The sequence below is a fragment of the Cavia porcellus genome, unplaced genomic scaffold (assembly GCF_034190915.1).
Source record: "Cavia porcellus strain 051 isolate PalLab524CR breed Dunkin Hartley unplaced genomic scaffold, mCavPor4.1 scaffold_6, whole genome shotgun sequence".
Classification (NCBI taxonomy): domain Eukaryota; kingdom Metazoa; phylum Chordata; class Mammalia; order Rodentia; family Caviidae; genus Cavia; species Cavia porcellus.
Genome location: NW_026947489.1, coordinates 93,859,824 through 93,885,738, shown reverse-complemented (window position 1 = coordinate 93,885,738; position 25,915 = coordinate 93,859,824). Strand labels below are relative to the sequence as shown.

Genomic DNA, 25,915 nt, shown 5'->3' with positions numbered 1-25,915 from the left:
AAAGTTAGGGGACAAACACAGGAGATCCAGGTGACAATAAACCTACAGGACCTGTCCAGTCCTTCTTCCGAGGGGGGAAGCAGAGGCCAGGACAGGAGTGTCTGGCCCCTCACATCTCCCTGACACTGTCACAGGGCTTCTGTTCTGAGAAAGGGATAACATGAAGAGCAGGGACTTTGGGGACAGCCTGGGGCAGGGAGGTGATGGGGGCAGGACCCTGGCCTGCCTGGAAAGACATTTAGACTATGGAGAGGGACATGGGCTGGGGCTGAGTGCAGAGGGGGGAGGAAAGAAGGGGAGGGGAGGGGAGGGAGAGGGCCGAGGACCCCCACAGGCACCCGGGTTCTGCACTGTTCCTAACTCTTCTGGGGCCTCCCAGGGTGGCCAGCCTAGCCCACTTTTGCCTGGCTGGTGCTAAATGCCTCTGGGGCAAGCTACCTTCGGGAGGCGGGGCTCAGACTCCTTGGGGGGCCCCACAGATGCCCTAGGAATGCAGGCTTGCTGGGGGCCAGGTTAGGGGGCTCAGCTGCAGCCCGGGATTGAGCAGTGCCAGTCCAGCTGGCAGCACTCCCTGCAGCTGCTGCCAGGTGCAGTCACCCTGCGGCCCAGTGCGGCCAGGTGTGGTGGGGCAACTTTGTGTCTGAGGCCTGGAAGCTTGCGGTGCCTCCATCCGGAAAGGCCTTTGTCTGAGGGGACGGGGAAGGATGGAGTGCCGGGGTCCCCCACGGGGCGGGCTTTGGGGACTGTGGTTTCCGCCTGGTGAGGGAATCTGGCGTGGACTGGAGTGCAGGGGCTGATCCTGTCCCAAGAAAGAGGCGTGGGGGTCACAGGCGGGGACCTGGAGGTCATCTCGCAGGAGCTGTGATTCCCGGGGGTGTGGGATGGGTCGAGGACCAGGGAGTCCAGGGGCCGACGCCCAGCAGCTTCCAGGGGCGGGAAGAGGTGCGCGGCGGGGAGGGGCGCGCGGAGGTGACCAATGGGGCAGCGCCCAGGTTTGCACTGTGATCCCTCAGGCTCCCGCCGTCCACCCGACCCCACCCTTGGGGACAGTGGCATAAAAGGCGCCAGGTGAAGGCCTCGCCACTCCTGCTGCGCAGCTCTGGTCTCAATCTCTCGCTTGCGTCCTCCGCTCGCTGCTCGCCATGACTTCCTACAGCTACCGCCAGTCCTCGGTCTCTTCGTCCCTCGGGGGCCTGGGCGGCGGCTCCGGGCGCTACGGGGTCGCTTTGCGTGCGCCCAGCATCCACGGTGGCTCCGGGGGCCGCGGAGTGTCCATGTCCTCTGCGCGCTTTGTGTCCTCGAGCTCGGGGGGCTACGGGGGTGGCTTTGTGGGCGGGATGGCCGGGCCGGATGCGCTGCTGAGCGGCAATGAGAAGGTGACCATGCAGAACCTCAACGACCGCCTGGCGTCCTACCTGGACAAGGTGCGCGCGCTGGAGGCCGCCAATGGCGACCTGGAGGTGAAGATTCGGGACTGGTACCAGAAGCAAGGCCCCGGCCCGTCTCGTGACTACAGCCACTACTACCAGACCATCCAGGACCTGCGCGACAAGGTGGGTGGGTGGGGAAGCTGGGGGACGCGAGTGGAGGGGACAGGGGCAGGGAAGGGGGTCAAGGGACAGCGGCGTGGGACACATACTGGACTGCCCGGGGAGATGCCCAGGGCCTCAGCAAGGAGCAGGAGCTTGGCCCCGGGAGGACCGGTGCAGCCTGGGCCCTGGGACCCTGGCGTGGACGCCTGCATTCCTGCCTCAGGTCCGGTTCCCATTAAGCACAGGCTTTGGCCTTCTCTCAGCTTCTCCTGCCCCAGTCAGCCAGGCTGAAAGTAATTAACCTCAGCACTCTGGGAGACTGAGGCAGGAGGATGGTAGCAAGTGTCAGTTCTGCCTGGGGAATTTATGGAGGCTCTGTCTCAAAATAAAATAAAACGCCCTGGGCAGAATGGGATAGCCTGTGGAGGGGAAGAGAGGGACAGGGCGGAGGCCCCGCCTTGGCTGTGTAGACCTCTGCACTGGAGGTCCAGGGCCAGGGTCAGCCACACCCCTGGGGTCCTGGCCACAAACTCAGAGGGGCCCTTCTGCATGAAGAGAGGTCACAACCTCTACCCACACAGGAAGAGGGAGAGCTAGAGGTGTCAGGGGCCTCATAGTGAGCTGTGTGTGGTGGCACACACTTGGAATGCCAGCACTCAGGAGGCTGAGGCAGGAGGATCACCTCAAGTTCAAGGCCAGCCTGGACTGCATAGGGAGACTTGTTTCAGGAAACCAAACCAAGCCCAGCCACACACCCTAGCTAGGACAGTGCTCACCACAGGTTTTAAAATGGGGTCTGCGAGGAGAAGCCCACTACACGAGTGAGCGATGCAGGGGAGCTCAATCCCCACTACCCATGTCAGCGACGACAGCACTCAAATGAAAAGAAAATGCATTTTCTCAGGGACCCTGAACCTCTCGCTTTCCTCCCTCTCACTCGCACGGCCTATTCACTCACCTACAAGCATAGGCACAGAATTTTGTGACACCTTCTCCCCGCGGTGGGTGGACTCCCACCTCTGGTTTGTTTTTTATTTTTTGTCTTTTTGAGACAGAGTCTCGCTATGCAGCTCAGCCTGGCCTTGAGCTCACTGTAGCCCAGGCTGGTCTCTAATTTGCAAGGATTCTCTTGTCCCAGTCTCCCTTTGTGCGGGGGATTACAGGCCTGAGCCACCACACCTGGCTTCCTCTGGTTTTTATACTCCATCTGCCTCCCTGACTGCTCTGCAGGTTACCGGAGAGGCACAGCCCTATCTTCAGGGGTGAGCTGGGAGCTGTAACTGTCCCTGCAGGCCCAGTAGCCTTACAGGGGTGGACTTGGCAGACTCCCAGATCTGCACTCTGGGTGCCCACAGGCTGAACAGAGCCAGGTCCGAGGACCTGGCATAGAATGGGCTTCTTTTCCAGAAGGCAGAATGTGCTTGGAGAGAGGGGGTGCAGAATGAGGTGCCAGCCCTCCTCCTGGCCCCAAGTCTGGTGTGTAGACCCCTCTGGGCCATACAGAGTACCCGTGGGCACAGGACACAGATGTCTTCCCCAGGCCTCTCTGATGATCCCACCTGGCATTCTGCCCTGCTCCTGGGCATTAACTTCAGAGAGCAGGCCAGTGGGCATTGGCTGGGTGACTGGGCATTAGGGAGTGGGCACTCGGGGTGGGCAGTGCCAATATGGTGAGCGGTGCCAACCTCCTGCCTTCCTTCTGCTTCCAGATTCTTGGAGCCACCATCGAGAACTCCAAGATTGTCCTGCAGATCGATAATGCCCGTCTGGCTGCCGATGACTTCCGGACCAAGTGAGTGACCCCCCTCAGAGCTAGGCAGGCAGGCAGGCACAGAGGGGCAGTGGCAGTGCTGGCCTGACCGCCAGGGTTCCTCTGAAAGGTTTGAGACAGAGCAGGCCATGCGCCTGAGTGTGGAGGCGGACATCAACGGGCTGCGCAGGGTGCTGGACGAGCTGACCCTGGCCAGGACCGACCTGGAGATGCAGATCGAGGGCCTGAAGGAGGAGCTGGCCTACCTGAAGAAGAACCACGAGGAGGTAGGGGGTCTAGGCCTTCTGTCCACCCTCAGTGTGGCCGTGGGTAGGGCTCGTGCCTCTTAGGGTTCCAGCAGGGGACAGTGGGGACCCTGGCTATCTACTCCCCGATGCCAGTCCCTGGAAATCTACCCCTTTGACCTGGGGCTGTGGAAGGGGTGTCACCTGGCCCGGGCCCTGCAGACTCGGGCCCTGGCATGCCCATCTCTGCTGTGTCTTTCCAGGAAGTCAATGCTCTGCGGAGCCAGGTGGGTGGCCAGGTCAATGTGGAGGTGGATTCCGTCCCGGGCACCGACCTGGCCAAGATCCTGAGTGACATGAGGAGCCAGTACGAAGTCATGGCCGAGAAGAACAGGAAGGACGCGGAGGCCTGGTTCACCAGCCGGGTACGCAGGGCTAGCGGGTGCCCCGGGGGTTGGGGGCTGGGAGCAGGAGAGGGCTTGGCGCCCCACCCCAAAACCCCAGCTCTGCTCATCTTTGCGCCTCTCCTGCCTCAGTCTGAGGAGCTGACCCGGGAGGTTGCAGTTCACACGGAACAGCTGGAGGCAGGCAAGACCGAGGTGACCGACCTGCGACGCTCGATGCAGAGCCTGGAGATTGAGCTGCAGTCCCAGCTCAGCATGGTACGCAGCCCCCGCCCTGGGACACTGGCAGCTTGGGCAGCCAGCTGGTGGTCCTGCCCATTTGTGGGCATCCAGCTCTGCTGAGTCACGGTGCTATCCCCCTCCCCCTCTCTCGCTGCAGAAAGCCGCCCTGGAGGGCACCCTGGCGGAGACCGAGGCGCGGTTTGGGGCCCAGCTGGCGCAGATCCAGGCCCTCATCAGCAGCATTGAGGCACAGCTGAGCGATGTCCGTGCCGACACCGAGCGCCAGAACCTGGAGTACCAGCAGCTCATGGGCATCAAGTCTCGGCTGGAGCAGGAGATCGCCACCTACCGCAGCCTGCTTGAGGGCCAGGAAGCTCACTACAACAACCTGCCCGGCCCCAAGGTCCTTTGAGTGACCGGCGCCTGGCCTGGGCCTCCGTCCTCCTGCAGAATGTGGTCCTGGGCACCCAGAAGGGTGTGCCCTGAACCACACCCCGTCCCATCCCGCCCCTAATAAAACTCAATGGCCCAAGGAGGAAAGATTGGGTTTTTATTGCAGCCTGCGGAGAGGTGGGTCAGGACTTGGCCTGGAGGAGGTTTTATTTGCTTCAAATTCCACTCTGTGTCAAGAAAGGGAAGGTGGAACCTTTCTGCCCTTTGCCCTCCTTCCCTTAGCACCCCTGACAGTTCTTCTTGGCCCATGAGCCTTCCTTTATTTAATCCAGGAAGGAAGCACTGGTTGCACCCATTTTATAGCCAGGCAGACTGAGGATTAGGGAGGCAAAGTGGTTTGTGGTGTTTAACTGGTGCTATGCATGGCAGTGGGGGAGGTTTGAAATGGAGCCAGGTTCGGTTTTCTTCCGCTTGTACTTCTGCACGCATGAGTACGCGTGTGTGTGTGTGTGTGTGTGTGTGTGTGTGTGTGTGTGTGTGTGTGTTAAGTGGTGGTTGTAGGCCCTGTATTTTACATGTTAGGAATCAGGCTCAAAGAGATCAAGTAACTGTATGTCTAGGGCTGGGTAGGGATTCCTAAGTGCAGAAGCTGAGGCTCCGGATTCTCAGTCTGGGGTGCCGCCCCTTCCCGGGTGGCCCCCTGAAGTTTCCATCTATGTCCAGGATCCCCTGGGGTGGTGCCTGCTGGCGCACGTTACTCCACTTATCCAGTGGCACTGGGGTTTGGAGCCAGCATCGTGCTCCTGTGCTAACACCAAAGCCTCTGGAGCCCACCAGCCCTTACGTGGGCCCTGAGCCAGGAAAGGGGCTCCGCTGTGACCCCGGCCTCCCATGCACAACCCCTGCCCGGCCCAGCTTGTCCGGGCAGCCCTGTGCAGATGAAAGAATGAAGTCCCAGCTTCCTGGTAAGGTGGGGCCCTTGGGGTAATAGGAGGCCTGTAAGGCAGGGCAGCTCAGTAGGTGTGTGGGGTCCCTTCCCCCTGCTGAACTCCCTGTGACCTGGGGTGAGGGTGGGGCAGATACCTGCAGCCCCAGCACTGGGAGGCTGAGGCAGGAGGATGGCAAGTCAAACCCAGCCCGAAAAATTTAGGGAGACTATCTCCAAATAAAAAAAAGAGCCAGGAGGTAGGTAGGGCAAAGGCCCTGGGTTCAATCCTCAGCTCGACTAAAATGCATAAACCAAAGGGTTTCCCTGTGCCCTGCACCCCCACCTCATGCTGGCCTGCAGGGGGCGCCGTTTCCCCCATCGCCCTGTGGGTCCCAGTCAGGCAGTGCAGCCCTGTGGCCCAGGCCCAGCCCCCAAGGGTCCTGGTCCCTGCCTTGAAAGCCTCCCTTGTCACACAGTGAAACCCTCCCTCCACCCAGGGCCCCTGGAATGTGCCCGGGGCGGGGTCTGGGCCTGCACAGGTGGGGCAGTGTCTGGTTCCGGGAATGAAGCCTGGCTTTGTGCTCAGCCTGGGAGCTCTGTGGGCTCAGCCTGGGCCAGCAGGGAGCTGGCTGGGCAAGGAAGGGGTCTTTCCCTGGCCTGGTCATGTGGTTCTTCTGGCCCCTCAGGCATTTCCTGCCCGTCCTCCCTGTCTTCTCTGTTGCAGGGCCAGTGTTATTTCCATTTTGCTGCTTGATAAACTGTGGCTCTGGAGAGGGGGCATCACGCATAGCACACCTGGCTCATGGGAAAGGAGGGACCCAGTCCTCTGTCCCCAGCTCCTGGGGCTCATGGTGGTCCGGGGCTGGGGCCAGTGCGAAGGGTGGAGCCCAGCCAAGGCGTGGGCTTGGTGCCAGTGAGGGGCCCCAGCACTGCTGGCACTGCCCGGCCCAGAGCAGCCCCTGTCCGTGGCCAGGGCACAAAGGGGAAGCAGTAGGGTGTGGGGCCGGCAGACATAGCCCCCTACCGGGAGGGCCGAGTCTCCTGTGCTAATTGCCGGCCTTGGTGTCTGCGGAGGCTCCATGAGGCTGGCTGCTTGGGTTATTTTTCTTTCGGAGGAGAGACAGCGCCTCCCCATGAATGCCCCACTGTCTGGGCTCAGCACTTGCCTGCGGCAGCCGGGCAGCGACCCAGTCTCAGGGAATTTGGGGTCCGAGGAGGGGCCTTGTCTCCTGCAGCCTCCCTGGCTGCGCTGTCTTGTGTTAACAGCCTCTCCTCTGAGTCCTGATTTCATTCTTGGTGAGATGTGGGCAGGGGTCATTCTCTGCGTCATGCACGGTGAGGTCTGAGGAGAGGGGGATGGGAAGAGGAAGGAGTGGAAGGGAAAGAGGTCCGTGGAAGGAGTGGGTTGGCCGTGGGAGTGGGCGGCGGTGGCTGCAAAGATAAGAAATATAAAATATAAGTAACCTTTATTTCGGGAATGCTGGGAGAGACCCCCCCCCCCAGCCCCGGGGTGCAGCATCTCTCTCTGGAACACTCACTCTCTTCTTCTCTCGAACACGTGGAGTGAGGCCCATAAGTAGCCTCTGTCTGGGGTGGACCCCAAGGGGCATTAGGGATGCACAGGTATTTCATTGGCACACGTTTGGCGCCAGGGACAGGTTCTTAGGGATGGGGGTATAGGGTTACAGGTAAATCTATAGGGGCGGGGAGGCAGGAGCCCCCTAACTTGGCTGAGGCTTTTCCTGGTTAAAGTGTCCGGTCTGGGCCAGCAACTCTTTCACACGGAATTAGAGGGGACGGTGCTGTTGTGGGGTGAACTGCAATGGAAGCCAGCCGAGCCTGGTGGTGCACACCTGCCATCCCAGCACTTGGGAGGCTGAGGCAGGAGGGTCGCTAGGAGATTGAGGCCAGCATGGGCCAAAGTGAGTTCCAAACAAGAGCTTGTATACTGTCCCCAGGGATGGGCAGGGATGTGGCGCAGCCTAAGCTTGCAGAGCAGGGCAGGTTCTGATGTCCAAGCACACAGCCTCTCCCCGTGGGGTCCTGCGAGTCCCAGGTGCTGCCTACTGTCACCCCTCAGTCAAGGGGAGCCAGGAGGTGGCAGGGACAGCAGGGAGCTGTTTGGCCTCAATGAAGCAAGCGCAGACCGTGCCCCATCCCACAGAGAAGCACAGCAGGGCCAGCTGGGGACGCAAGGGTGGCACATAGCTGTCATCTCAGCACTCTGGAGGTTGAGGCAGGAGAATGGCAAGTTTGAGCCCAGCCTGGGTAGTCCAGTGACTTAGTGAGCTCCTACCTCAAAATGGAAAATGAAAAAGGGCTGAGTGTAGCTGAGTGTGCAGAGCCCGGGTTCCTTCCCCAGGCTTGTCACTGACACAGGCCTGGTCCAGGAACAGTCTCCATCTTCGGGACGTGACACCTCAACCTTGAGGTCCCTAGTGTTCTCCACCTGCCCCGGGTCCTCCCTTGGGAAGGAACACCCCCAGCCCCCGACTTATCTGCAGAGGGCTGCCCAGACGCGTCTGGGTGCAGGCAGAGGTTCAGGGACATGTGCAGTTGGCAGGTGGCTGCTCATCCATCAGCCCCCTGTCAGCCCGAGCCCCAAGGCACCTGCAAGCCAGCCAGGGCATGGGGCTGGGGCTGGGGCTCTGGAGAACAGGAGAGGGGAGGATGGGGCAGGAGAGGGCTTTGGTGGCAGCGAGGGAGCTGCCCAGTCCCATGGGTCACCACAGCTCTTCTTTGAGGGGGAGGTCTCAGAGCAGGGCCAGGGATGCCTAGGGCGGGCAGCTCCCCCCCCCCCCCCCCCCCCCGGCTCATGGGCAGGGGAACCAAGCGGGGCCTCCCTCTCCCTCCCCGATGTAACGGGCTGGGCCAACCGGAGGCTTGGGGACTGTGGTGTGGAGGACTCTTTCTCACGGGGTGGAGAGAGTGAGGAACCTGCGATCCAAGTGTTAAATTCATGGCCCCAGGCAAAGCACCATTACTTCTGAATCATTTCTTTTGTTGCCTTAAAAAAAAAAAAAAGAAAACCTGCAGGGAGCCACGCGGGAGATGTGCGGGCGGCTGTGCTGGGCAGGGCTGGCTCCTGTCCAGGGGAGGAGCCGCCCACAGCCCCTCTGAGGGGTACATAAGGAGCCCCAGGCTTGGGGCGCCAGACAGCTGCACCCCGGTTTCTCCCCAGCGTGCATCTCCTGTGTCTGTCTGTCTCTCTCTCCCACTGTACCTGCCGAGGACTGACACCCCGCGGCCTGGCCATGGCGACCACATTTCTGCAGACTTCTTCCTCAAGCTTTGGGGGCAGCTCTAGCCGAGGGGGCTCCCTCCGGGCCGGGGGAGGCAGCTTTGGTGGGGGGAGCCTATCTGGCGGAGGCGGAAGCCGCAGTGTCTCAGCTTCTGCTAGGTTCGTCTCCTCCTCGGGGTCGGGCGGAGGCTATGGGGGCGGCCTGAGCTACGGTTTCGGTGGCGGCTTCTGCGGAGGCTTTGGAGGCGGCTTGGGCGGGGGTTTTGGCGGTGGGGGCTTCGGTGATTTTGGCGGTGGTGATGGTGTTCTCCTCGCTGGCAATGAGAAGGTGACCATGCAGAACCTCAACGACCGCCTGGCCTCCTACCTGGACAAGGTGCGCGCTCTGGAGGAGGCCAACGCCGACCTGGAGGTGAAGATCCGGGACTGGTACCAGAAGCAGAGCCCCGTCAGCCCCGAGCGGGACTACAGCCGCTACTACAAGGAAATTGAGGAGCTCCGGGACAAGGTGAACCTCTTGTGTCAGGGTGCGGGTGCAGGGGGCTCCCAGGGCAGGGTGAGCGCTGACTGCTGACCGGGGACACCCTCCTGCCCAGGCAATGACCGCTGCCCTATGACCTCCACACACTTGGGGTGCACAGCTGTTCTGTGCAGCGGTGCTGGGAAGGGAGGGGACCTGGGGTCCTGGTGTGCTGCCAGGGCACAGGTGGGGACTCCAGAGCCCTCTGGCCGCCCTGCCCCTCCCCCACAGGAGGACAGGGCTTCCATGTGGCCTCCTGCTCCCTAAATGCCAGGACCCTGTGCCTCGCCCTTGAAGGATATCTTCCGTGTCCAAAACCCCTTCATGACTTAGGGGACCCCTGGGGACTAGGGACAGGCTCTGCCACCCTTGTCCTTCCTCACTTGAGCACCAGCTTGCTGAGGCTTGGTGGGGTGCCCAGAGTACCCCTGCCCAGCTCCCTACCCCAGCATGCGCCAGTCCCCCAGAGTCTCCTGTTCCTGCTGCCTCCCTGGTCTCCCACACCCTGGGGACAGAGAGGTGAGGGCACATAGAGGGTGGCCTAGGGCCAGGTCACATCCTGGGCACTGGAGGTGAGGCTGGGACCTCTCTAGGCTTCTGCCCGAGCTACTGTGAGGAGTAAAGGAGGCTGTGGGTCAGGGTTCCTGCCTTTGGCTCAGGGCTGGGGAGCCGCAGGGGCAGCATCCCCAGGTCACAGCTCTCTGCCTCCCGTAGATTCTGGCCAGCACCATCGACAACTCTCGGGTCATTCTGGAGATCGACAATGCCAGGCTGGCTGCCGATGACTTCAGGCTCAAGTAAGCTGCCTGGCGTGCCCTCCCTTTCTGGCATCGCCCCTTTCCTCAGCCTCCCCAGCCCTGTGCAGCGCCCAGAGCCCCTCCACCCGGCCCCTGCTGACCCTGGGCTCCTTCTTTCTTCCCAGGTACGAGCACGAGCTGGCCCTGCGCCAGACAGTGGAGGCGGACATCAACGGGCTGCGCAGGGTGCTGGATGAGCTGACCCTGTCCAAGACCGACCTGGAGATGCAGATCGAGAGCCTGCAGGAGGAGCTGGCCTACCTGAGGAAGAACCACGAGGAGGTGGGTCATGAGGGGCTGTGGGCAGAGGGGACAGACTGGACTCAGGCTGCTGCGGCACAGCTGGCCAAGCATGCAGAAGTGCTGCCCCTCTGGGCAAACTGGACACAGCTTAGCACTGGTGTGAGGTCAGGCCAGGTGTGACCTCTGTTTCCTGAGCTCCCAGTTGTGTCAGGTCCTCCCTCGGGGGGACCGAGAGCAGCAGAGAAATCTGCACACCTGAGGGACCTGGGTGACCACGAGGAGCAGGGGTCAGAGTGGGTATGGTGTGCTGAGGTCACACTTCCAGGGAGGGATGGAACCAAGACTGGTTCCTTTCCAACGGGTGTCTCTGCCCGCAGGAGATGAAGGAGTTCAACAGCCAGCTGGCCGGCCAGGTCAATGTGGAGATGGACGCGGCCCCGGGTGTGGACCTGACCCGCATGTTGGCCGAGATGAGGGAGCAGTATGAGGCCATTGCGGAGAAGAACCGCAGGGATGCCGAGGCCTGGTTCTTCAGCAAGGTGGGCCGCACCCCACCCTGTCAGGGGCCCCTTCAGGGGCTCTGGAGACATGGTCAGGATCATGCCACTCGTGTGTGCCCCGCAGACTGAGGAGCTGAACAAGGAGGTGGCCTCCAACACGGAGATGATCCAGACCGGCAAGACAGAGGTCACGGAGCTGAGGCGCACGCTGCAGGGGCTGGAGATCGAGCTGCAGTCGCAGCTGAGCATGGTACCCCACACCCCTTGCTGCCCTCCAGAACGCCAGGTGCCCTCTGTGTCTTCCCCTCTGGCCTCATGTGACTGTCTGCCACTCTGTCCCCACCAGAAAGCCGGCCTGGAGGGCACCTTGGCAGAGACTGAGTGCCGCTATGCCACGCAGCTGCAGCAGATCCAGGGGCTCATTGGGGGCGTGGAGGAGCAGCTGGCCCAGCTGCGCTGCGAGATGGAGCAGCAGAGCCAGGAGTACAACATGCTGCTGGACGTGAAGACGCGGCTGGAGCAGGAGATCGCCACCTACCGCAGCCTGTTGGAGGGCCAGGATGCCAAGTAGGCACGGGCGCTGCCTGGGGCCAGCTGACAGGGACTGGGCACAACCTTGGGCAGCAGTGTGGGGTGTGGAAGGCTGCAGTGTGGGGTTGGAAGTCCTCGGCCTCTGCACTGGGTCCAGCTGTGCTTTTTCACTGTGGGGCAGCGGGGGCGTGGTCTCCAGGATTTTAGAGCTCTGGTGAGGAGCTCTGACCAACACTCTGCCTGTGCTCCCCGAGGTCCTGTGGGCCATCAGGATGTCCCCATCCCTGGAGAGCTCAGTGAGGGCTGTGTTTGGTGGGGCGTGGGAGGGGTCCACAGCTCCCCTTAGGGAGATGGGTGCTCCCACCCTCTGCTTACATCTGCTCCCCTCTTTCAGGATGGCTAGCGTCGGCTCCCGGGAAGGTAGGAAACTCCCCTTTGCCTGTACAATTGGGGTGGGGAGTGGAGTTGTGGGGTGCAGGAGAATGGGAAAGAAGCCAGACATCCTGGGGGCTGGGGAGCCCCCTGCTGCGGTGCACTCTTCTCCAGGGCATCTCTGGGGGCTGCATTGCAGGGTGAGCAGGCTTTGTCCAGGGCTGGGCTCTGGCCCAGGCCCTACCCTCATGCCTGGGGGGTGAGACACCCCCAGTTGTGTTGCCCCAGGTGTCACCTAAAATCTGGGACCTGGGTCCACCTTGGGAAGCCCAAAGAACTGATGAGTAATTCTACACCCAGTCCCCCCTGTCCCAGGCTTGGAGGACACCGTCCTGTGGCCATTTTAGGCTGCTGTCCAGGTTCCTCAGAGCCCGGCCTGTGTCCTGACCACCATGGGACACTGGGGAGGGGGGCCCAGGCTCAGGGTGCATCTTCTTTCTATAGCCGTCTTGGGAGGTGGCAGCAGTGGTGGCGGCAGTTTCCGAATCAAAGTGGAGGAGTCAGTGGACGGCAAGGTGGTTTCCTCCCACAAGAGAGATGTCTGAGTGCCCACACTGGGGCCAGTCCCTGCTAGCCTGGTCCCCCAGGGCTGAGGGGCACTGGCCAGTCCCTGTCCTCAGAGAGTGCTCGGCCCATGCGGTGCCCACTCCCCTGGTTGATGGCTTTCTGTGTTCTTGCCCCCCACCCCCCGTGCTCCCCACCCCTTTTGGGGTACAGGAAGCAGCCATCCAAGGTCACGGCTCACACATTCCTCGCCTGCTCCCACAATAAAGTTTTGCTTCTATTTTCTTGAACGTCCCTTGGTCCTGTTGCAGTTTTCTTAGTGGGAGCACTGGGTCTCTACATGGGGAGTTCACTCTATGGGGTGGGGGTGCAGTGTCCTGGGCCCAGAGCAAACCCAGAGCTGTTCTTTTTTCTGACCCACCTAGTCGGGGAACCCATAGAGTGGGGCGGGAGCACCCAGCACACACGCCATGGGGCCCATGAGTAAGGAACTATGGCACAAGTCCATTTAGCACACCTGTTGCCGGCCAGGGTCAGGGGAGGACACTGGAGCTGGGGACATGGGGACTTGCCCACGGTGGGCTGCACTGGCCTCACAGAGCCTGGGACCCTGGCCATGCCCTCCAGGAGCCCTCTGGGACCTGCCTGCCTTCTGCTGTTGCCTGTGTGCTGCATGGATCCTCCCTTCCTGGCCTGGCCGGTGAAGCTGGGCGGGTCCCAGCTCTGCCCTCCCGCAGAGCTGGAAGCCAATACCTCCTCCCAAAGAGTACTTAATTACAGTACCCAGAGGGAAGACACCAACTCCAGGAAGCCCTCCTTGATTTTCCCAGCTCCTTATCCACTGCTCCTCCCACTGCTCCCGCCCCCAGTATCTCCCTAGTTGGAGCCCCCCTTCCTCTGGTCTGGGGCTGGTTTCTCTCAGCTCCAGGACTTGCAGCCTGGGCAGGAAGGGAGGAAGGGAGGAAGGTGGCAGCGTGACAGTCTGACCCGGGGCTCTGGGGTGACGGGAGGGAGAACTGGCTTGGGAGTGTGGCCAGGCCAGCCGGGGAACAGGTGGGGACCTCTGCCCTCCAGGAATCTGATGTTTCCAGTGAGGGTCTCTGTGGGTGTAGGGGGCAGCGCCCGTTCTTTATGGGGGTATTTGACAGAGCAGGTCTGGGGCACTCTGTTCTGGGGTGACACGGGCCTGGCCGAGGCACCCCATGGGCCTGGTCGAGGCACCCCGCAGGCATGGCGGTTCTTCTCCTGGAAGCCTGTGGCGTGAATGAGGCCACCAGTGTGAATTATAGGGTCAGAAACCAAGGGCTGGAGAGGTGGAGGTCACAGGCAGAAATGGGGTCCAGGTCCTGGACGGATCTGTCAGATCCAGAGCCTGGATTTCCCTTGCTGTCCTCAGGTGGCCGGAGCCACGAAATGTCTTCTCGCTGCCAGCCTTCCTCCTTCCTTCCCTCCTCCACGGTCTGTTCCTTCCTCCCTGCCCTGGGGGTGAAACCTGGGACCACACACACACAGAGACACACACAGAGATACACAGAGAGAGACACACACAGAGATACACAGAGAGAGACACACACAGTCATGCACAGACACACATAGACACACAGTCACACACAGATACAGAGACAGACAGACAGACACACAGACACAGAGACCCACAGACATACAGGGACACACAGGTGCCCAGCAGCGCAGCTCCCAGCTGCACCCCAGCCCCTGCGCCCCTCCTTTGGCCTTTGTCACCAGCAACACCTCCCTCTCGTCTGCTCTTCCTCCGGAGTAGGTTAAGCTCTCTCATCAGCTGCCGTGTCCCCCACGTCCTGCCCTGGGAGTGGCCCGGCTCTGCCCACGCCCTGGTGGCCTGCTGCCTGCCTGCTTCCAGCCCCTGGGCCTCTCCTGAGAGGGCTCAGGCCTGCACAGCTCCTTTCCTTCCCAAAAGTAGCATCTGCAGTGGGTACAGAGGCCACACCCGTGTGTGCTCTCTGGCCCGGACCCCGGGATGGGGTAGAAGGGGGGCTGCCTCTGTGCTCCCAGAGTGCCTGTGTCCACAGGGATCCCTGGACAGAGAGGTCGCCAGCCTGACCCTGGGGTGAGCCGCCCGCACAGGGGATGGCTTATGCTCTGTGAAGCCCTTAAATACTTCTGGGCAGAGCAGGCGAGGTCAGCCCCAGTCTTCAGCCAATCTGGGAAGCAAGCAGCTCCCGGACCCGCCCCCGCCTCCCCACAGCGAGAGGGCAGCTTTGCGACTGGAGATGAGATCCTGGACGTGCCCCCCTCCTAAGCTGGGCACAGGGCAGGCCTGCCACCATCTCCCCAAGGACCTTGGCCCTTCCCCGCCCCTCCCTGGGTCTCAGTTTTCCCCTCTGTAAACCAAAGAGTCTAGCTGCACAGGGAGGCTGTGGGGGGCTCTGTGAGATCCTCTGTGGCCTGTGTATCTCTGCTCCTGTGGGTGTGTTTCCACCACTCGGCCAGCCGGCAGCACAGGGAAGGTTAGCTCAGCCTGACAGTTTTTCTCCGGGGGGCTGGGGCACCCACTGGCTGTCCCTCCTGTTTGCCACTCCTGTCATCTGCCAGGGAGGCAGAGAACAACCATGGCAGTGTCAGTCAGCAAACAGCCAGTCTTCAGCAGGCCTGCGATGGTGCAGGAGAGCTGAGACAGGAATGCACCAGGCGTCGCCTGTTCGGTCACTGTGGGTGTCACATCGGCTGTGGAGACCAGAGACAGAAAAACACTGAGCCCCACGTCTTTACGGGCTGGGGAGGCAGAAGGGTTCTTGGACAGCGCTCCCAGCCTGCCAAGTGTCTTCCCCAGGGTAACAGGGAGGTAACCAGCCCCTGGGCGCTGTCCAAGCACAGGCAACGAGAAGCCTCAAGTACTAACTCATCAGTGCCTGCTCTCCAGCTGCAGCCAGGCCCAAAGGTTGCATAACCGAAGGTCACGGAGGAGTTTGGTAGAAGATGGGGATTGAAATTCAGGTTTGCCTCCTCTAAAGCCTGTGCTGATCTCTTTGGGTTTCAGGTGACGAAAAGGGATTTTGGAGTTGGGGCTGCGGACATGTAAGGACTCGAGGCTTTGGGCTGGTCCACGTGTCAGGCCAGCGGTGTCTCAGGGCAGGGGCTGCCTGCAAGGCCTGGTTGGCTGTCAGTGGGGGGCTGCTCCTGGGGAGACCCCTCCCCATTGTGCATCTGAAGTGGGGTGGGGTCAGCTATGCCAAGCTTGGGGCCCCTTGCTGTCCTGAGAGGAAGGGAGGGAAAAGCCTGGCCCTGCATGGACCCCAAAGTGGGAAAGATGCGGAGGGGACTGTTCCCAGGCTGACCGTGGCTCTGGGGTGCGTGCTGAGGGGTTCCTGGGGGGAAGCTGTTGCCAAGGCCCAGCCTGGGGACACACGGCATTCAGGCTGGTCCTGTGGGAAGCAGCACTGTCCATGGGCCAGGCTGGGTGCTGGGGGGACCTGAAAGAGGACATCTTTGCCTGGTGGGGGTGATAATGTCACTGCCTGGAAGTCACTTTACAAGAAGCAGTTAGGATGCAGGCCTGGAGCCAGAGGTTCCAATCCTGCCTTTGACACAGATGAGCTGGTAAGTGGGGACGTGTATTCCACCCCTCTGAGCCTCAGTTTCCTCGTCTGGTGAAAGGGTACAAAAACATCGCAGGACTGTTTGGAAATAAGTTCAGTGACCATCAGGGAGGGCTGTGCTTTCTCATCCCTCGGCACCTGTGAGAGGTGGTTCTGTGCCCCAACGACTGGGTCTTGGCCTCCATCCGTGGTTCTCCGACGTCTGTGGGGGTCCACAGATCGGCTCCACTCTGACCACAGGGGAGGACCCCTGGGTGCCCCAGGGCAGCTGCCAGGCCCCGGGCCAATTGCCGGCTGTGAGGCCCCAGCTGGCTGCAGAGCCTGTCCGACTGGGCCACCATCACTGGTCCCTGTGACGCCCTTCTTGGGTTCACTGGTCACACAGGGGCCTCCATGATGAGCCCAGTCTCTGGCCCCTCCCCATCCTGTAGAGTGGATGGGGTGGGGAGCTGGAAGTCGCCCTGTGACCAGGAGGGAGGCCCCACAGCCTCACCTCCTGAGAAACAGAGACACTACCTTGCTGTTGCCAGAAGGTTCCAAGGGGTTCGGAGCCCCCCTTGGAGCGAACGTGTCAACAGCAGGTGCCTCAGTGCCCCATGGCTCAGGACACTACTAGAGGTTGGGGGAGCCCTGAACTCAGGACAAAGACCCCAAAATAGATATTTTTTTTAAAAAAAAATCCATTTTATTTCGAAGAGAAAAAAATAAAACAAAATTTCAAAACACAACAACCAGGGAACAACAATGGTCCATACACAATGCATTGTCATCCCCAAATTGGTCACCAAGAGCACAGGTTCACTTGTGTTCAATTGTCTGAACAGGACCAGTGTGAATCTTTCTCCTCAGTGAACTCAGAGAAACCGGTAGTATAACTATGTGAACTATCCATACATATATATATTTTTTCTTTCAGCTTCTCACACTTAATGAGACAATACTATGTCTACACACGTGTGTCTGACTTATCTCACTAATGAGTACTGTCTCAAGTTGCATCCGTTTACCTATAAAAGTCTCCGGTTTATCCCTCTTTATGTTCCATCCATAAAAATACAGCTTTTTTATCCATGTCTCAGCCGATGGGCATTTAGGTTGTTCTGAGTCCTGGCTATTACAAACTGTGTTGCTGTAAGCATGGATGCACATACTTCACTGTGGTGTGATGTTTTTAGCTCTTCTGGGAAGACACCCAGCAGGGGAAGAGCTGGGTTGAATGGGACCTCCACTCCTAGCTTTGTGAGGACTCTCCACACTGATTCACAGTGGCTGCACCAGTCTGCTCTCCCACCGACAGTGGAGAAGGGGTCCTTTTCCCCCACAGCCCCTCCAGCATTTGTTACTGGTTGATTTCTTGATAGCAGCTGTTCTTTCTGGGGTGAGGTAGAATCTCAGTGTTGTTTTGATTTGCATTTCTTGAATGACCAGCTGTGTTGAACATTTTTTCACATATTTACTTGCTGTTCCTATTTCTTCATCTGAGAAGTGTGTGTTCATCTCAGATGCCCATTTGTGGGTTGGGCTTTTTAATCTGGGAGCACTGATGTTTTGAGTTCTTTATATGTTCTCAGTAGTAATCCTTTGTCTGAGGAACAGCTGGCAAACATTTTCTTTCACTCTGTTGGTGGGTTCTCCCGTGCAAAAGCTTTTCAGTAGGGTGAGATCCCAGCTGTTGATTCTCTGTGACAGTTCCCGTGCAATTGGGGTTTTGTTCATTAAGTCTTTGCTACCCAGAGGGAGCTGGAGCTCAGAGGCAGAGTTTTTTTGAGACTGAGTCTCACTGTGTAGATCACACTGGCCTGAAACTCATGGTCATTTTCCTGCCTCGGCCTCTTGCATTCTGGGATGACAGGCATGTGCCACTATGCCTGGCCCTTTTTAGAAAACCTTTTCCCTCCCGCTTCCCCCTTTCTCTGTCCCCACCCTGTTTCTCATTCCTGTCGCTGTCATCTCTCCTGGTCCTGCTGTGGCATGTAGGGTTTGTGTTAACAGGGGCCACTAGGCTCCTGCGCCCAGCACATCTTTATCCTGCGTATTCCCTTCCCGTCCTCCTCATCCCTCACCCTTAGTCCCTTGGTGCCCTTCCCTGTCACCAGAGAGCCATCCCTTTCCCCTTCTACCCACCCTTTCTTGTTCTCTCTGCACCTTGCCTCTCTCAAACGAGAGACACCAAACAGCTTGAGCTTCTGGTACATCTCACTGAATATTTTACTTGCTGGGTGCACCCATTTTCCTGTAAATGTCTCAAATGTGTCATTCTTTATAGCTGAGTAGTACTCCGTTTCACACAGATATCACATCTTGCTTTTCCAGTCATCTGCACACAGGCTGCTCCCGGAATCCAGCTATTGCACATTGTGCTGCTATAAACACTGGTGTTAGGGCTGGGGGTTTAGCTCAGCGGCATAAGCGCCTGCCTTGAAAGCAGGCAGTCATGAGTTCGATCCCCGGTACCGATAAAAAGACAAACAAACAAACAAACAAACACTGGCGTGTGAGTGTCACTGTGTTGTGATGACTTGAGCATTCTAGGGACATCATCTAGCAGAGGGTGGCAGGGACACATAGAATCTCTAATTTCAGTGCTTGGAGAAATTTGCATTTGCAGCGACAGAGCAGGAAGGGTCCTCACTCACACGGTCCCACCAGCGTCTGTCGTTGCTTGATTTCCTAGTGACTGCCACTCTTTCCAGAGCAAGGTGGAGTCTTAGTACTGCTTTAGCTTGCACTTCTCTGATGGCCAGAGCTGTGGAACATTTTTTTTTTGTATTTGTTAACCAATAATATTTCTTCCTCTGTGAAGAGTGTGTTCATTTCTCTTGCCCATCTCTTGACAGGGTCTTTCATGTTAGGTGGTTTAATTTTTTTTTTCTGTCTTTTTGAGACAGGGTGTCACTATGCAGTTCAGGCTGGCCTTGAGCTCACTTTGTAGCCCAGGCTGGTCTCTAACTTGTACCGATCTTCCTGCCTCAGCCTCCTGAGTGCTGGGATGCCAGGTGTGTGCCACCACGCCAGGCGAGGTGGTTTAATTTTTTTGTACATTTGTGCTGTCAGTCTTCAGGCTGAGGAGCGGCAGGCAGAATCTTCTCCCCGTCCTGTAGGCTGTTTCTGTGAGCTGCTGACAAACTCTGGCCGCACAGCTTTGCAGCCTGACGTTCCTCCACTGGTTGCTTCCTGCTGCCATTTCTTGAGTAACCGAAAAATCCCTATTCTGGCAGAAACACAGCTTTTCTCTCTTCCTGGGTAACCAGGGAGGGGTCTGAACTTGGTCTTGTTTTTTCCCAAAAAGCAAGGCAGGACACTTGAGACAGGCCAGTAGTGTGCCTGTTGTCCGAGGTGGTGTTTGGGGACGTGGTCCCCAGGATGGGTCTGTGCCCAGCTTCCTCCAGGTGGGTGACTGTGTCCCCCATGGTTTACTGAGGTGGAGCAGTTGTCTGGGTCGTGGCCTGGCTGTGTTTGTCCTGCCAGGCTCTGCAGGATCCACCACATTGTTCCTCAGGGGCAAAGGCGTTGGCCCTAACCTGCTGCTCAGCCCTGGAACGGAACGGAACGCGGGGTATTGTCACCGAAGGCCTAGCAGGTTCCATTAATCACCTTCTTGTCATGTTTGATCCCCAGAGCTGCTTTGGGCTGAATCACTCCTATTCCTAGGGTGGGAGGCTGGGCTGGGCCGGGGTCAGCCAAAGCCTGGCCTCTCTGCCGTGTCTGGGCACCACGCTCACCCTGGCTCTCTCCCCATGCTGGCACCCACCCACTGGGTGGACACAACCCACTTCCTCCCCCCAAGCACAAAGGGCTGCAAAGCCCTGACGCAGGGCTCTCCTGGCTTTGCTGACTTAGCAAAGGTTTGCAAGGCAGGCTGGTGTGGTGCCTCTCGCCTTGGCCCAGCATGGAGCCTTACAGACCCTGGTGGCTATCCTGGGCCTGAAGCTGTCTCCCAGGCAGCACCCACAGCAACTGGCCCTGGGGGGTATGGGGCTGAGAGCCCAGGTTTCGGTCCTCCTTGCCTGCCCCTGGAAATTTCTCTCCTATTCTTTCCTTTCAGCTGGTCTGGCCTCCTGGGGCAGGGTCACTCCACAGTGCCCAGTATAAACCCTGGGACAGGTCCTGGGCCACGTCTCCCTGCTAGTGGGATACTCACAAATGAAATCAGGGCCCAGGGGCCCTGCTCAGGCACCCCAAGCCTTTCCTTCCCTGTTACCATGTCTCTCCAGCAGGGAAGAGCATCATAGGATATTAAATCTGGTCCACATGGGGCCCAGGCTCCTCAAAAGTCACAGTACCACTGACTTCTGGCCTTGAAACCCCTTCCTGGTTATGGGCTTGCCCTGGACAAGGTCTCAGGCCTCTCCTCACCCAGAACATCCCCTATTGTGATGATGATACTATCTCTAGATATTGGTGAGTGTCCCCTGGCTGGGACGCTCTGAAGGGGTCCCCAAGAAGGGAAACCGAGAGGGCGCTCAGGCTGGAGGTGTGAGCTACGGGAACCGAGCAAAGGCGCTGTTCAGGAAGCTGGTGGGATGCAGGGTGCACATGCTGGACATTCATCGGGTCAGTGTACAGGGTACACTCATTTCACTGAATGAAAAATGTACCTAAGGGCTGGGGATACAGCTCAGCGGTCCAAGCACCTGCCTGGCAAGCACAAGGTCATGAGTTCAATCCCTGGTACCAAAAACAAAAACAAAAACAAGAAAGAAAATCATATGTAAAGCAAGCCTTGTATCAGAGGAACCAGACTGGGCGTTCAGTTCTGAACTTCCCTTAAGGTTATGGGGCAGCCGAGGTGAGAGACAGTGGTGAGAATCGTAGCCCAGGATCCAGGTCAGGGAGGCTCTGAGAGCGTGAGCAGGGGCATTTCCTCTTCCCGTGCCTCAGTTTCCCCAGCTGTTTCATGGTCCCCAAGGTCCCTGAAGGCTCCTGTCACTGTTATTTTTTTGATAATCTTGGGTCAGGTCTTTCCCAGCCTAACCATGTGCAAGGCAGTTGGTTCTATAGGATGGAGCCTCATCTTTTGAGCAGGGACATTCAGCCAGGACTTGGAGAGAAAGAAAGAAGGGCAGCTGGGGGCACGGGATCCTGCCAAACACAGGGTCACTTTGCAGCCACCTCTACCCCTAGGTGTTGCGCTCTGGCCTCATTCTTACCTGGGGTGCGGCTGATGCCTGCAGAAAGAGCTCCTTCCAGAGAGGTGAGAGCTCAGCTGTCGGGGGCAGACGCGGGCAGAGCGCTGCACCCTCTGAATCATCCCTTTTGTTAAGGATTAAAAACAATCCATCCCCAAAGACACAACCCACCCTGGAGATCAGAGGTCCCCGGGCTTGTGGGAAGCAGAGTGTACCTGGCACCAAGTCAGAGGTGGAGAGGGGTGGGGAGAAGTCCCACCCCAAGGAGGGCGCATAAAAGGCGTCCACTCCGGGGAAGAGCCATCGTCCTTGGCTCAGCCAAACCCAGCTCAGTGCTCTTCTGTGCCTGCTCTCCTGCTCTCTGTCTCGCTCCCAACATGAGCTGTCGCCTGCAGACCTCCTCTTCCAGCTATGGAGCGGGCTACGGGGGTGGCTCCTGCCAGCTCGGGGGTGGCCGCAGCTTCTCTACCTGCTCCACTCGGTTTGCCTCCGGAGGGTCAGCTGGAGGCTACGGGGCAGGCATGAGTTGTGGCTTTGGTGCAGGGGCTGGCAGCGGCTTCGGAGGAGGCTATGGCGGGGGTTTTGGCGGCAGCTTCGGCGGTGGCTTCGGTGATTTTGGTGGTGGTGATCGTGGCCTCCTGTCCGGCAATGAGAAGATCACCATGCAGAACCTCAACGACCGCCTGGCCTCCTACTTGGACAAGGTGCGCGCTCTGGAGGAGGCCAACGCCGACCTGGAGGTGAAGATCCGGGACTGGTACCAGAAGCAGAGCCCGGTCAGCCCTGAGCGGGACTACAGCCGCTACTACAAGGACATCGAGGAGCTGCGGGCCAAGGTGAGCACTTGCCCGGACTCGGAGAGGGAATCTCGGGGTAGCGCAGGGCCTCCGAGGTCAGACATGCAGGGGCTTCACAAGGGCCTCTGCTTCCAGAGTCGCTGCCTCAGGTCCTTTCTCAGACCTGACTCCCCAAAATTCGCTCTCTCCCGTTACTTCTTGCCTCAGCGAGTTTTATGGCTCCCAAGTAATGTGTGACTCCATCTCTATAATCCCAAGCTCTTTGGAAACACGGCTGTTTTGAAAACCATCACAGATGACTAAAATCAACGGGGAAGGGAAGGCATGTGCGTGCCTGGTTCTGGGGGTGACTGCTTATTTTGAAGGGAGCCAACGAAACTCTTGTTCCCCACTGATGGCGACCAAGCAGAGGAGGAATCAGACAGCGACTCAGGCAGGGCAGGGCCCGATGCCCGGGGCAAGATGGTCCCTCACCTGGGACAGCAGCTTATTGGAATAGAGGTCCCCTACCTAAGCCTCAGCCTCAGCGAGGTGGGGGAGCTTTCAGGGCTTCACTTGGTTTTCCCTACACGTGGCTGGGAGGTCAGCTCCAGAGAGATTACTGAAAAATCCTGTGACACCGAGTCCCTTCTGATAGTAAGGAGATAGCAGCCTGAGGAGGTGGCAGGCCTGAGGCTGCTGACACCCAGAGATGTGCTAGGTGCTGTGGCTCCCCTGGAAGGCACATGCGACCCCCCACCACCCTGAGCAGACAGGAAGTCTGAGGTGATAGGCCAGAGCGACCCCACCCTGCCTCTGCAGAAGAGGAACTGAACTGAGGATCAGGCAGGTGCCTGGTCCCTGCTCCAGGACAGTGGGGCTGAGTGGCCACAGCCCTGCCAGTGCTCTGCTCCCCAAATATGGGGATGCTCCAGGGACCCCCTTCTGCATTTTGCAGATCCTGGCAGCCACCACTGAGAACAACCAGGTCATCCTGGAGATCGACAACGCCAGGCTGGCTGCGGACGACTTCAGGCTCAAGTGAGCTCGCTCTGGGCGGAGTCCTTCTTCTAGAGCTGTGCTGTGGGACCTCGGGAGGGTGACGGCTTGTGGGGAGGCCTTGGAGAAGCCGCAGAGGCTGGCATGTGCATGCGGAGGTGTGGGTGGTGTCCGTTACACGTGTCTGGAATGTTTCAGGTACGAGAACGAGCTGGCCCTGCGCCAGGGTGTAGAGGCGGACATCAACGGGCTGCGCAGGGTGCTGGACGAGCTGACCCTGTCCAAGACCGACCTGGAGATGCAGATCGAGAGCCTGAATGAGGAGCTGGCCTACCTGAGGAAGAACCACGAGGAGGTGGGGGGCCAGCAATTGCATCTGGCGAGCAGGGATGGCCCAGCGCCGTGATGGGGACAGGCACTCCATGCGCCCTCTCTCCACTCCCGCAGGAGATGAAGGAGTTCAGCAAGCAGGTTGTGGGCCAGGTCAACGTGGAGATGGATGCCACCCCAGGCGTGGACCTGACCCGCGTGCTGGCCGAGATGAGGGAGCAGTACGAGGCCATGGCGGAGAAGAACCGCAGGGATGCCGAGGCCTGGTTCCAGAGCAAGGTACCAACCCCGTTTACCCTGCTGAGATGGCCAGGTGGCACCGGCTGACGCAGCTCCAGGGCTCCTCCATCACCTCCTCTCACTTGGTTTCCAGAGCGCGGAGCTGAACAAGGAGGTGGCCTCCAACACGGAGATGATTCAGACCAGCAAGACGGAGATCACGGAGCTGAGGCGCACGCTGCAGGGGCTGGAGATCGAGCTGCAGTCCCAGCTGAGCATGGTACCCCCACTGCCACCCCTGGCAGCTGCTGCCTCCAGGACTCCCCAGTGGGCTTCCAACGTGACCCCGTCCTTTTCTTCCCTGTAGAAAGCCGGCCTGGAGGGCACCTTGGCAGAGACCGAGTGCCGCTACGCCCTGCAGCTGCAGCAGATCCAGGGGCTCATCAGCGGCATCGAGGCTCAGCTGGCTGACCTGAGGGCAGAGACCGAGTGCCAGAACCAGGAGTACAAGATGCTGCTGGACATCAAGACACGCTTGGAGCAGGAGATTGCCACCTACCGCAGCCTGCTCGAGGGCCAGGACGCCAGGTTGGTCCCCGCAGGGGCCACAGACCATCTGCAGAGGCGGGGGACCCGAGGGTTAGGCGGGGTGGCGGGGTGTACTGAGGAACCCACGGGAAGGCAGAGCTTGTGAGATGCCCCGGACTGGGAGCCACTCAAGGGTTCTCCCGAGGGCTCTCACATGGACAGAGAGACAAGACAGACAGACAGGCAGGCAGGCAAGCAGGCCTTGTGTGAAGCAGGGCTCCCAGGGACAGTTCTGCCATTGATTCTCTGCTCACGGCTCTCTCTGCCCTTCCAGGTTGGCTGTGTCAGCCTCCTCTGCAGGTAGGAGCAGCTTCCGGGGAGGCCCTGGGCTCTTGGTGGGTGGGGCTGGGCTGGTAAAGGGGGAACTGGGGTAGGGGGCCCCAGGGTGGGCTCGCTCAGGTGTTCACCTAATTTCCTTTCACACTGGATGGCTCTGCCCTGAGAGCCAGCAGGTTGTCTCAGTAAGAAAGGGGTGCCATCCATGCACCTCTGACTACTCAGGAGCTCGAGGACCCCAGGACCCTGCCTGGCCTGGGGGGGGGGCGGTTCTCCAGCCTGAGCCGCTCTTGTCTCCTCTGTGTCCCAGGAAGTGGCAGTGCCACCTCTAACGTCTCCGGCTCTGGCTCTCCCCGACGCTCTGACATCCGCAGGTTTTAACCTGCTTCCTCTGCCCTGCAGGATAGAGGGCCACTGTGGAGGCCCAGGCTCTCCCTTGCCCCCTGCCCTGGCATCCCCTGAGGAGGGGCCCTTCCTTTCCTCATGATCCTCCCCCTCCCCACTCTCTGCTCCCCACCCCTTCCCCACCCCCGCACCCCGCACCCCACGCAATGAGCACTGCCTTGTCTCAGCTCCTCCGCTGAGAGCAGCGGCTGATCCAATAAAGCTTCCTGCCTTGCAAGTGTATTGCTGACTCTGGCTTGGTTTTTGATGGTGGCCCTATTTGGGGCTGGGGATGAGCCGGGGGGAGCTGGGCCAGACAGTCAGAGTGGGAACTGATGGGGACAGGGCTTCTCACTGGAGTGGGACACTGAAGGGGGAGGGCACAGTCTCTGCTAGGTGCAGGTCCCCAGTGAGTGAGGACCTGTGGCCGTTATCAGGGACCCCTGAGCTGTTGCCCCGGGACTGTGGGGAGCTCAGAGTCAGCAAAGGGGGTGGGGAAATGTGGGTACACTGCAGAGGGCACTGTGAGAGGTCTCTGAGGCGGGGACACCATGCCAGCTCCCATGTGCCTGCCTCCTGCCTCCTGTCACTGTGGTTGCTTCTGGGCTGTTGGTGTCCTGTGGCCCAGGGCTCTGTCCCTGTGTCCTCCAGCCCACCCCAGGCTCCCATCACTCCTGACTACTTGGGCCTCACTGAGGGGCCTCAGCCTGCCCCAACTCCAGTCTCCTCTCTGAGTCCCAGTCCCCGGCCGTGCCCACTCCTACACACCCATGGAGCCCCTGGAATCTTCCCTTCAGGGCTGATGTTCTCTCCTGATTCCCTCCTCACCCCTAGGCCATCCTGGATGGCCCCATGGGTGCGATGACCCCCAAGATGATGGGTCTCAAGCCTGGGGCACTGGGGAAGTCCTTCTTGGCTTCCCAACTGCATGCAGGACATCTCCTCCTGAACCCCAATCCCAGGGACCTTCCTGCCTCAACTTCTCGTTGCACAAGCTGTAGACCTAAGCCAGAGGCAGGTGGCCTCTCGGCCCCTTCTGCCCCTTGCTCTTTATGGTCCTTCTCATGGGTAGAGTCCCAGGAGCCACAGGGACCCTAAGTCTAACTCAGTGACCTGGGGCCATAACTTCCTCCTCTGGAGACCTTGTTGCCCTTGGTCCACACCACACTCCCTGGGGTCGATCAAAATGTCACCCCTCTGTCCTTGAAGTGCCCAATGACAGCTCCCACAGACCGCAGGAAAGCTCAGACCCCTCACTGGCGAGGATGGGGATCTGGGCCTTCTGCCTCCGACCTACCTCCCCAGTGCAGTCTGGCCTCCTGCGCCCCACTCTGCACAAGGACGCAGTCTCACCGCTCTGTTCCACGGATGACCTCGGTCTGGCTTGACTCTGCCTC

General features: G+C 59.6%; 3 protein-coding genes across 3 annotated transcripts; all 3 read left to right on the top strand.

The window, feature by feature from the left end:
- The first annotated feature begins 1,080 nt into the window (after positions 1-1,080).
- Positions 1,081-4,693, top strand: Krt19 (keratin 19). The gene is made up of 6 exons (XM_003467110.4): positions 1,081-1,553; positions 3,242-3,324; positions 3,413-3,569; positions 3,791-3,952; positions 4,064-4,189; positions 4,311-4,693. The coding sequence occupies exons 1-6, from the start codon at positions 1,143-1,145 to the stop codon at positions 4,563-4,565; spliced, it is 1,194 nt and encodes a 397-aa protein (XP_003467158.1). The 5' UTR covers positions 1,081-1,142; the 3' UTR covers positions 4,566-4,693.
- Positions 4,694-8,628: 3,935 nt separating this feature from the next.
- Positions 8,629-12,532, top strand: Krt15 (keratin 15). The gene is made up of 8 exons (XM_005002435.4): positions 8,629-9,223; positions 9,950-10,032; positions 10,158-10,314; positions 10,653-10,814; positions 10,900-11,025; positions 11,122-11,342; positions 11,701-11,726; positions 12,183-12,532. The coding sequence occupies exons 1-8, from the start codon at positions 8,729-8,731 to the stop codon at positions 12,281-12,283; spliced, it is 1,371 nt and encodes a 456-aa protein (XP_005002492.2). The 5' UTR covers positions 8,629-8,728; the 3' UTR covers positions 12,284-12,532.
- An 8,560-nt stretch (positions 12,533-21,092) lies between these two features.
- Positions 21,093-24,761, top strand: Krt13 (keratin 13). Its single transcript, XM_013149650.3, has 8 exons — positions 21,093-21,782; positions 22,681-22,763; positions 22,920-23,076; positions 23,169-23,330; positions 23,425-23,550; positions 23,638-23,858; positions 24,133-24,158; positions 24,445-24,761. The coding sequence occupies exons 1-8, from the start codon at positions 21,324-21,326 to the stop codon at positions 24,513-24,515; spliced, it is 1,305 nt and encodes a 434-aa protein (XP_013005104.1). The 5' UTR covers positions 21,093-21,323; the 3' UTR covers positions 24,516-24,761.
- Positions 24,762-25,915: the final 1,154 nt, after the last annotated feature.